We start from the raw sequence: 12,030 nt of genomic DNA on the forward strand, positions 1-12,030 counted from the left end.
GATACAGCAGTGGTGTAATGTTTTCTGCGTCTAGATGTCTTTCACGCTGGAGCTTTCCCAAGCTGCTATGCCTGTGCTGTCCTCCGTGTTTACAAACTGACGAGAGCGTCCCTGGCCTGCTTGTCTGTTCTGAATCTTTCTGTGGTGCTTGTAGGCTCTCACTGAACAATCCTCCTCTTTTGTTGAATCTCAACCGGTGCTCTTCCGCCTCACTTCCTGATAAACCTCCCTCCATTGCCTGTAGTCTTGACAGTGGAGAGACCATCCCTGCTCTCCCCTCTGGCACGGCTGTTCAACGCTGCCAGCCTTGTAGCAGCACTAGGAGTCTCCTGGCATACGTGCCCTTATTCTGTGTTTTGCCAGCACTAAATACCGCAATGGTGTGCTAGGCAGTCGTACATAGCGCTTAATAGGGAGGCCTGTTTGATAGTGGAGGAGAGCCACATCTTGCGCATCCTTGTGGAACTGTAAGAAACATTATAAGATTTCAGCTGGCAGCCCCAGTACCTTAAATCTAACTTTCTTGTAGTAGCTGGGTTCCATAAATCGTAATTAACAGCTGTTCGACTTGGGACCAATTAACTCATAAACTGTAGATACACTTGAAGTTAATCGTGCCATACCATCATTTCCCAGAAGGGTTCTCATGTGTTGGAGAGCAGCAGCCAGCTGGTAAAATTTTAAATTTAGGATAGCCCATCCCCCCTCTCTACAGCAAAGACAGAAACCTAATCGCCCTTCTGGTCTTTCCGTATGACCATAGAAATCTGGAGACCAGGGTATCTAAAGAGTTAAACCATGCTTTCTCAAACTCCAATGTGATGGATCTAAAAAGCTTTACAATCTTAGGTAAAAACAGCATCTTAACTATATTACACCGACCCACAATAGATAAATGCAAATTATTCCATCTCTCGAAATCCTGCTTCGCATTGCCCAAAATAGGTAAATATTATTTTGTTAAACTCTTTTTATTGACCCTAACAAAAAGCACAACAATGCAGTTCATCCAAAAGGACACAATCATACACAAATCATACATATGTTATTGTACTTACATTACTACCACTTTGACACATCAGTCTGGTGTTTCTTCGACAGCATTAAATAAGTCCTGCAATCTAGATACGCCACGGCGTAATTCCACCGTTGGAGATAAACACATGTCCCCCCTGTATGTATTCCACACAGCCCTCTTACGGTCACACTTCTGGGGGTATCCAACGTGTATAAAACATCTGTCTGCAATCCCGGCTCTGTCCATATCGGCACGGCTGCTCTATTCTTGCACTAATTTTAATACTCCAGTAGACCTGGTAGGTCCTTCAGAAGAAATTTGGCTTGGGGAGATTGAATTGGTATACCCAGTACAGCGGAAGTCTTTGCTTCCAGAGACATCTCAGGACCCCTGTTTGTCAAGATGGGAGAGACGAGGTTTACTTAAATTGGGTGATTTTTTTTTTCTGGATCAGAAATAAGTATCATTCGAGGAGCTTCGGAATAGGTTTAACCTGAGCCATAGAAGAATAATTTTAGTTTTTATGAATCTCTTGAGCTGTACTGTATTACTCTTCACCAGGCTGCCGGTGCAACATTATAAAACTATATTTGACTTGTATTTTACACCTGTAAAGATTGGAAAGTGGGGGGGCACAGATGGGGTAAATTGTCGAAAGTGCTGGGACTCGGCGCCCATCTGATTCATATGTTTAGTGCATGACACAGCTTGAATTGCTCAGGCTACAGATTTCTAGGTTTTTGGGGGAAATTGCTGACATTAGGTTGGTTCTAACACTTCGAATGATGCTATTTGGGGTGGATGGGACATCAGAGGTATCTGGGAAAAGCAACTTATATTTGCTATGGCAGTATGTCGAATTTGCATTGCCTCAGCGTGGTTGGATCTGCAGGTTCAATCCTTCTCACAATGGCAAGGCAGATTTCTCTCAATTTTTAATCTGGAAATGGCATTATATGAGCGTAAGGAAAGAGAGTTAGGCATAAAGGGAGAAGGATATTCAGCCTTTGGCCGAATGCCTTAACTCTGTCAGGAAAACAGGGTATCAGATGGTTACGCTAAGGAAGGGTTCTGGAGCTTGGGTGTTGGAAGGTTCCCAAATGGAAATAATGACATGGATAAAGCATGTTGTTTTTTAAGCATTTGCATTTTATTCTGTTGTGGTTCTTATATACCCTTTGTGTTTTATCGATACTGTGGTGTTAGTGGTTGATGATATATCATAGACTGTAATGTTTTTAATATATTTATTGTGGCTGTCTGGTTTTCATAATTTTTCTGTATTCCTTTCCGAATTATGTAACTGTTGACTATGGAAAAGCATCAAACGAAAATATATGTTTTTCAAAAGTAGAGAAGTGCTACATCTTCCACGTCTTTGTGGAACTCTAAGAAACCGAGGATACCAGCATTACAGTACTTATGACCAAATGTGAATGCCCACAACACACTAACCGTGGAGTAACCAGGAATCTGAAGTGTGTGGCTTAATGATCTCTGTGATGTAGGTGATTTTAGTGATAGGTCTGTTTTGCCTCATGCGAGTCCACTGGATGCTTACTAGCTTATCGGACAGATCTTGAAATCCAGGGATTAGCTACTTGAAGGTTAACATTGAGGACACCTCTGCTGATTTGTTAGCTTGGCTCTTGGCGTGCACTGTTAGCTCTTGTTGAGCAGGTTGCAAGCCTGCACAGGTGTAAAAGTAAAAGCTTTATCCTTGATGGTTAGGTACAATATGGTTCGCTTACCTTGCTAGCTCATCTATACTACTATAATAAAAGAAGAACTTTCAGCATTTGAGGTGGGTAAACTCTGGAACCACAGCGCCAATCCACACACCTGATACACCGTTGGAATCGTCAGGGTGTGTAGATGGTTATAGGCTATATACATTTAAAAAAAAGTTATTTAAAAAATGTACAGTAAAAAAAAAAGTAGTCCCTCCGAAGTAGCGCCGGCCGCGCCGTGCGTGCTCACGTCAGGAGCGGGGGGAGGAGCGGCGTCCAGGAGCGCGACAAGGAGCGGTGGACATGGCGCGGGGGAGGAGCGGTGACGTGAGGAGCAGCGGACAGGCGAGCGGCGGTGCGAGCAGCGGACAGGCTGGAGGAGAGGCGGCTGAGGTAAGGGAGCGGTGGACATGGCGCGTGGGAGGAATGGTGACGTGAGGAGCAGCGGACAGGCCAGCGGCGGTGCGAGCAGCAGACAGGCGGGATGAGCGGCGGCTGAGGTAAGGGGACCCATGTCGGGGCAGGCGGGGGTCGGGGCAGGCGGGGGACGGCCCGGGCGAGGGCCCGGGCTGCTGGACAATGTCGGGGCGGGTGGGGGTCGGGGAAGCCTGTTGCTCCCGGACAAGGTCGGGACGGGCTGCTAGTACAGAATACAGTGAGCTCCTGAGTGGGACTTGTTGGAACAGAATGGTCAACTTTTACTTCACCCATTAAAAAAAACTACTGTCGCCCATTCACATCTACAAAAACCTAGCACTGCTTCCCTATGCACCAGTACCCAGTGCTTTCACCTAGAGTAGATGTGTCACAGCACAATCTCTGCAGATGACCATGTTAGAGGACATACATGCCTTGTTAGCATCTAGTGTGTTACTACATTTTGTAGGTTTTTATTCATAAACAAAGGAGGGAATGGGTTCTTAACTTTGCACACCTTGTAGCAATGGAATGTCTTTGGCTACATGTGAGAATTTCCAAACCTGTTTCTGCACGGGGTTCTCCCATTCCTTACTCAGCAAAGCAGATTGATGCTTTGGATTTTTTATTATGAAACACTGCACAGACACCGTATAGATTATAGCTTTAAAATGCAAACCTAAAATGATTCAACACAGTCCAGTGCAAAATTTAACCCATGCCCGCGATATCGTGGACGTGGCCATGATCACTACCAAAATCCAAACAGCAGAAGTGATTAAAACCGGAATTACAATGAATTAGTTGGTAAACTTCGTTTACCATGCTTGCGATACTATGCATGCCATTACAACGCGGTCATTACAACAATTGCATTGTTACATTGCATTCAATTACAACGCAAGTCATTATAACGACTTGCTGTAGGGGGCAGAAGGTGTTGGATTTAAAATCCAACACCGTCCCTACTGTTGCACAGACTGGAGTCGGAATACTGCATTATACTATTACGAAATCCAGTGCTCCCCATGAAACAAGTCGTTGTAATGGTATGCCTTGTAAACGCGTGTGTTATAATGTGGCCTATCGGAATTAGTCTCGTTTAAATCGGATAAGACTTAGTCACAGTATGCCTTCATGACTTTGAGGATATTTGTAGGCAATATAATTTTTTAGGTGAAAAAATTGAGTCAGATGTGACATTGCTTTGAAAGTCATAGTGCTCTGAGAAAAGGGAGTTTACTGGCGTAATCTATTCAATCTAATAGTAATTTATTTCTAAGAGTGTACAAATGTTTTCATGTTATCACATTTTCCTTTGTAGTGTAGTAAATGGCTGGTGTTCTAATCCAAAACTATGACTTTCAATGCGGCTTGAGTTGGGTGATGTCAAGTACATCAGTACTTTGATTCACCCTTGCTGGGCTCTTGGAATATGAAAGTATTTCGAGATTCTTGGACTTAAAATTGTATGGCATTTATAACCGTGTATAATGAATAGGCCACAGCAGTCTCCTTTGTCCTTAGTACGCAGAAGACTAGTGACCACATACTCTTATAATGTCACTGGGTCTGAGTTGTGGTCTAAGAGCTGATAGCAGGTTCCATCCATGTATCCCAACATCTGTTTTTCCATGCGAGGTATTTCTGTATGCATTGATCACTTTGCCATGTATAGACGGCTTGATACTTTTGCTGGCTTCAACAACCCCCTCTCCCCCAAAATATCGTGCTCAGGTGATGAAATACCAGTCTGGCAGCAGATTAAAATTCTGAATGTGATCCCTACCGTGGGTCGCTTGTGCTGCTATTCGGCCTGTAAGGGTGGGCTCCCAAATGTACTTATCCTATGCCCAGGGTTCATATTCCTACAATATTTGTCTCGGGTTTTGGCTCATCACCATGCTGTAAATGTATTTGTTTTCATGACCCTTTTTCTAGCAGCTGCTTGGTTTAATTGGAGCTAAATAAGCAGTCAAATGTATAGACCGAGATAACAGATGCACCGTTCAGCGCCAAAATGCCAGTACGAAGTTTTTTTTACCATACGAATAGTTTGAAATGTAAAGCCATTACTATACCCGTAATACACATTTAATGCCACTACAGTTCATCTTCATAGATTGATGAGTAATACCTCCACATTACGTATTAAGCACCTGTCTAACCCCTGCCATCTCAAGAAATGATCTGTGTGAAACAGTTGTTAACTTGGTTCTCTAATTTTAAGGAGGGACCATAGTAACCAAAGCAATGTAGATTCAAACTTTAAAAACATAGTAAACCAGCAGATGCATGTCATCCGTACTAGTAAGCTGATTAGCCAATGGAGTTAAGCGTAAGCTCTGTTACTCTTTTTAGACCTATAGAAGCATGTCACCCATTTATAGAGCCAAGACTAAAACATAAGATTCAATGTCAATGATTTAATATAGAGCTGTTATATTGGAACAAATTTTAACATTTCGATTTTACTCCTGTGATAAATAAGACACACATTAATACCACTTAATCTCAGCCATTGTGTCTCCTGGGAGGCAATGGAGGAGCACCTTTTATTTCATGGAGACTTCTTAACGAGTCAGAGTTACACAAATTCATAAGTATGTAAAATTCTACAGGAAAGCATAGCATAAATGTTTCCCAACTATTTTGCTCCTCAGTAAATTAGTAGTAATATATTTTCTAAAGTCACCAAATTGCTCTTAAGGAATGATAAATTAATAGCATATATTAATTATGGCTCAAGGTATGATTCTGATGTAACTATCAGTGTATCAGATCATACAGCTAGTGTTGACAACACAACTAATGTTTATATCAATAATTCAACAGCACATCAATATTGAGTAAAGGTTTGCTCCTACCCAAGGTGGTTTTTTCCAGTCTGAGAAGTGTACTTATTGGTGTAGTTTTAGGTCTTTGAACCTAAGAAGTTTTGCTCTATAACATGGATTCGTTTTAATGTGTAGAATGAATTGGATCTTCAAAATAGTTTCATAATACAGTGGTTTAGTAATATTTACCCGTCCTTGAGATTATCAACAATTCTGGTTTTGTAACAGTTGTGTACAGTGTAAACATGTGTCTCTTTAATCTGTTAACTAGCATTATCGGCTCACAATATGGTAGCTGCCGTGAGCCGCCTCATGTTTTTGAGGCCTTCTGTACAGAAGTCCCCTGTCCCTAACGTGCCCTGTTTTCTCTATGCTAACAAATCTGTGGTCAGTCTTTTCTTTGTGAATTAGCTAGTGAAATACACCGAAGACATGTAGCCAGTTAAAATCTATGCATTGTGGGGTTGCTGTATTCTACCTGGGTGTGTTAAGTTCGTAACCTTTTGGGACTCAATGTTGCCAAACATTGAAGACCAATGGATCTTAAAGTGCCTCTTAAGCTGCATACTTAAATTCCCTTACTCCATATGGTACAACAACCAACGTGCCCACAATGTTCTGATCTAGCAAGCATAGTGATCTTGCATAACTATTTTTCTCTATTCTCTAAGACTATATTTAACCCATTAACCCCTTTTTTGCTAACTTGTCCCTTACTGTTTTTTTTGGTAGCACTCCTTTTTCTGTCGCCTTACAGAAGACAAGAAGTCTGAGAAATTCTTCAAGGTGTTTTATGATCGGATGAAGGTGGCCCAGCAAGAAATTAAAGCAACAGTAACTGTGAACACAAGTGACTTGGGGAATAAAAAGAAAGATGAGGATTCCTTGGAGAAGGATGCACCAGTGCGTAAAAGAGGTAAGTCCACTACAGTGCCTAACTTTAGAAAAACAAAAACAGACTACGCTTTGCTCATGCTGTTGACCTGTTATAGTGTAGACGTGCAGCAGCAGTTCATTGTGTATTTGGCGGGTTTCCTAATAAAAAGTAACATTCTGAGCCTTAGATGTAAGTTGGTGCAGTGAGTCCTGTTAGCCAGGAGAGTTAAAACAGCTCATGGAGAGAAGGGGGCAGCTGTCCACCAAAATGGCCTCTCTTTTCATACTAATGTGTGAGGTTATGCAAACCCTCATGAAATTAAATCATACATTAATGAGACAACCTATGTAGGCACATGGCACGGATAAGACATGGGGGGGCTTTTGGTAATATGGCACTAACACATGGAGTAAGTAATGAGTTCCAAATTCGGCCTAAAGGGGCCCCAAAAAAGCAGATCACGGTGTCGAGCAAAGTATAATTGCACCTTGAGTAGGAGGACCACAAAATCTTATTGGTTCTAGATTTAGCACGCAGACTGTCCACAAGAGGAGAGTTTACTATCTGTGAGAGGTTCCTAGCCAGGGTTGTAAACTAATGCTTACTCGTCCAGCAAACCTCCTTCAGTCAAATAATTCAAATGAATTCTGCATCACTGAGGAGGGAACATAAAGTGAAGGTGCGAATTGTTGATGAAGGTGCTTGTAAGTGACCATGTATTTGAACTTTTTCCCACCTTCTGTAGTAGTGAAACGAACCAGACGTTTTTGTGATCCCTATAGGCAGTTAATGATTTTTCTACCTCTAAACCACCAAAGAATGTTTAGGCAAAATCCATATCTTTTGTTCATGGAACAAATTTTGAGCGATGAAGGTGGGGATTCTTAACATTTTTAGATGTAGTTGGTCTTGCTCTCTACCAGAATGCTTTGCAGTACGGGAACAATAAAAAAAATGTTGTGCTCAAATTACATTGGTTCATTTTATATTGTTTCTTGCACTGTGCATTCAGTTTCTCCTAAGTTTGCAGCATCTCTGAGAAATCTTGCTTCAACTTTGTTTCCTCTGCTAAGTAGGAAGTCTAAGTGGCATTTGCAGTCTTTGGCTCCCTCACATTCGGGGCACAGTGTGATATAAAGAAGTGGGGCGATGTTGGTCACTTACATGACTGTTGCCAGCTTCCCAATATTTGTTTCAGCTTGCAGATGTTGTTTGACGATCAATCCCGCAGATGTCATGGAGTACTAACTGAAGCTTTTCTTCATTACATATCAGCCACACATCTCAGGCCTTAGGTCCCTTCCGCGACCTATACTAGGTATAGGGGATACTTGACTCCTACAGATGACTGGAAAGGATCATGTCTCCAAATGCACCAGGTTAGTTGCAGCATCCGAACATCTCTGGTAGGTTCCTTATGTACCTTCCATCTGCTCTGATCTTCATCCAGACATTTGGAAACCAGGACTTTCTTAGAAAGGCAACTAAATCAAAAGAACCTGTGCGTGGCCCCCAAGGAAGTAATGACTGAAAAGCGACATCTTGCTTCAGATTACCTCAGTTTGAAATCTCTAGGTTGGTTTTGGCTCTTGGATCACGTAAATGATCCAGCAATACATTTTCGGGTTTTCATAATTGGTTGCGTTCAGTTTCTAATAAAGGTTTCTTTTGTGGATTCCTTCTTTGAAATATCCTAGTAGTCTCAGTACATAAAGACTGATAACCAAAATTAATTCCTGTCACCTATGTATTAGGAAGGTGATTATTGGGTCAAGCAAGTTTGCCCACCACGAGCAGAGTAGCTCTGAGACGGGGGACATGGACGTGGTTCTCAAGAGAAAAGATGTGAATCTATGCATCTCAGAATAAAATTAGTCTTCAAAAAAGTATATAGGGATCAAGACCCATAGATTCATATGGCTAGACCAGCACCCAAATATACAAGAGAATCGGGTGTTTCAGCACATCCTGCTCTTATATGTACAATGATTCCTCTGTGAGAGAGAGGAAAAGCAGGCCGCCTTTTTTGGGCATTTTAGAGTAGCTACTCTAGAATGCTCTGTTGGGTTCCCTTTTTGTAAATACATGTGTTTGGAGTAGGGGAGAGTGAACTCCTCTTCACCCATCTACCCCCACCTCCTTTTCCTCCAGAGAATCTCTGACTCTGTATTTTCCATCAGACAAACTGACCACCTGCTGGTGCAAATAGCTTATTCCACCCCGTAGTCTATTTGCAGGAGAATAGAAAGTGACTTGACTGCAGGAATAGTTTTTTCCATTGATGGACGCTATATTAATGACATTGCATATATTCTTGATCAGCAGGGCTGACCATATGTTGCTGAAGGCAAGCCTTCTGGCAAGATCCAGGTGCATGTCCAGAACAGAAGAGTCTCTTTTGGTTCCAGGTCTTATCCGTCAACGTCCGTTTTTCCTCAGTCCTGCTTCAGAATCCGTTTTGCTAGATTACCTTTAATACAGATGTTTGAAGGAATTTGTGCCCCCATTTTTCCTTCAAAAGTGTGAGACCTTGACTATTAAGGGTTGCTTTTTCAAGTCAACATTTGTCTGTAGGCTCACGGCTAGTAGTTCTGGTACATCCTTTCAGTGATTCTCAGGGTCTTCACCATAAGGTGCTTGGTACCTGCAGTGGTGGGGAGGATGGAATGAGGCATTTCAGGGTAATCCTCTTATCAATTGCTTCATGTGACTTAGATAATGACCTCCTGATGCTGAGCCTAGTGTTTGGAACCAGCATCCATAAAGCAGTCAGAGTTCCTTTTGACTCAAATAATTTTTCTGTCTTTCCTAATCACCTTCCCATACTTCCAAAATGGAGCGATTTCATTGGCTAGACCTAACGTTATTTTATCTTTTGTAGATCATGTTTGAGACTTCTCAGTGGATGGTTGCTTTTTATATTTTTTGAGGGGGCCACTAAAGGAAAGCCTCTAGAAATAGACCGCATTGAGCTGGGGACCGGTTGAATTTGTTAAAGATGGTGTTCCAGAAACAATTTGCTCTTTCGTCTGGTGAAGGAATTGGCACTTGTCCAGGACAGATGTTTAACTTTTCGGCATACTTCATGCTGCTTCATGAGCTGCCAAACATTACTGTTGAGTAGAGGGTGACATTGCTTTTTACCTGTACTGCCAGTCACTACATACAAACTTTGATGTTTATAAGAATTCAAGAGGCCCACTCTCACTGTTTAAAGTAATAGGCCAGTGTCCTGTTTTAGTTAGTTATGTATAAAATAAATTAATTCATCAAAAATGTGGGCTGCTTCAGTTGGAAGTTATTTCCAGCCTCCACTCTTGAATGATACTGTTATTCAATCACTTCATACATGTTTTACTTTTCTGTCACTCTACTACTGCTGTAAGTGAACAGAAGTTGACCTCTTTAATGCTTCCTGCTGGGTGTTGAGAGAAGCATTGGGAGCCTTTTGTTGGGACTGTGGTAGAACAAATATGTGCATCCAAAGGGACGTTAAGAAAGGAAAGGGGGTCTATCCTTGTGAAATTAGATGTGTTTTTTCAATTGAGCTGTCTTCTATCTAAGCTCGTCAAATCATCCTCAGATTTGTTGTCTCCAATTTTCCCAACAGTGGTTTAAATTTCATTTCCAAGTGTGATCCTAGTCTATTTTGCTCCGTTCACAGCCAAAGAGCTCAGCTCTCAGATCACCGAAGAAGCTCGGGACCAACTTCTGGAAGCATCTACAGCGACTAGAAAGGCATACAGCACCTTCCGGCGGGAAGCAGATCCAGATGACCATTTTGCATCGATGGACTGCGTCTCGTCTGCAGCGGAGACGCCCAAAGATGAGTTGGAAATGAGCGCAGTCATCACCATCATGCAGCCCATCCTACGGTTCTTGCAACTGCTGTGTGAGAACCATAACAGGGATCTTCAAGTGAGTGGCTTTACAGTCGGAGTGCTCCATATTGCTTATAGAAATATTTGTGGCAACCAGCAGACTGGTTCTGTTGAATGGTGGTTGGTCCTCCGCATGGCATCTTCCATAGGTTCATACTCTTAGAGTAGTCCCATTTGTGGTGAGGACCCTTTTGAGTTTAGTTTCTAACTTTAAGCAGCATTTAATGTATATTTTTACTCATCACCTGAAGTCAGTGCCCATAGATGCTCATGTGTGGTCTGTGAAAACATTTGAAAGTTGTTTTTATTTTGTGATTCAAAATCTGGTAATCTCTCCACAAATGTTAATGCTCAACACAGCCGAAAGGCATTCACACTATTATTCTGATGCTTCAAAACCTTAATTTGTATTATTTTAATTTGATGATCTCCAAATAAATTTGCTTTGATCATTCACTTCCCCACAGTGTATGATGCAAAAGTCACTTTAATTTTTCTTAATCTTTTATACTTTTACTGCAAACTCCTACATCAAGTGTAGACACTGGTTAGGCATTTCATGCTATCAAAGCGCTTCCTTGGTTAGCATCAACATATTGAGCCCATATAATGCATGTGCAAAGGTCAGAATGTGTTTTGGGAGCAGATTGATAGATATACAACCGAGAAAGCAATTAGTTTCCCATCTACTATGGAAGGTGTTGAATGGCTTAAGATTAGAGCTGTATGTTGGGAGTTTAGAAGCATAAGTAATTGCGATCTTCCCCGGCCCCTGCCTTGACCGCATATCAAGTGCTTTGCCAGGGCTGTACGTTAAGATGTTGTTTTTTCTGTATATAATAATGGATACCTTATGCGGTGCATTAGGCAAATGGGAATTGAGCTTTATCTGGGCAATTCATAAAAGATTGCCAGTAGAAATGTTAACCACAAACTTGCAGCTTTCCCATCTTCTCCACATTTGTAGTTCACGGAGAGACACCACAATGTACGGCACCACCTTCTTGAGGGAGAGGAGTCGTCCAGAAAGCGCAGTTTTTACTTGAAAAGAGGAGCCTCCTGAATCTTAGCAGCAACTTCTGTTGCTTGTCCTTTGTGTTGACTATGATCCTTGCATCAACTTTCCTATGTTGAAGTGGTGGTTCTAGGACACTTGTGATAAAACGTTAAATGAAATTAATTTTTTCAGTGAGCTTTTATTTGTAATGGGAATGGAGTTTGTTTGGTTTTTGTGGAGGGGGACAGGAGGATGCTTTTTTAACAATTGTTT

At 41.8% G+C, this 12,030-nt stretch overlaps 1 protein-coding gene across 1 annotated transcript in view; it reads left to right on the forward strand.

The window, feature by feature from the left end:
• The window catches only part of ITPR1 (inositol 1,4,5-trisphosphate receptor type 1), a 1,666,678-nt gene that overhangs the window by 1,230,812 nt on the left and 423,836 nt on the right, over nt 1–12,030 (forward strand). Inside the window, exons 43-44 of the mRNA XM_086939209.1 lie at nt 6,735–6,918; nt 10,544–10,797. Of these exons, the coding sequence (XP_086795335.1) occupies nt 6,735–6,918; nt 10,544–10,797 (438 nt within the window). The remainder of the gene's footprint in view (nt 1–6,734; nt 6,919–10,543; nt 10,798–12,030) is intronic.

The sequence above is a fragment of the Lissotriton vulgaris genome, chromosome 9 (assembly GCF_964263255.1).
Source record: "Lissotriton vulgaris chromosome 9, aLisVul1.2, whole genome shotgun sequence".
Classification (NCBI taxonomy): Eukaryota; Metazoa; Chordata; class Amphibia; order Caudata; family Salamandridae; genus Lissotriton; species Lissotriton vulgaris.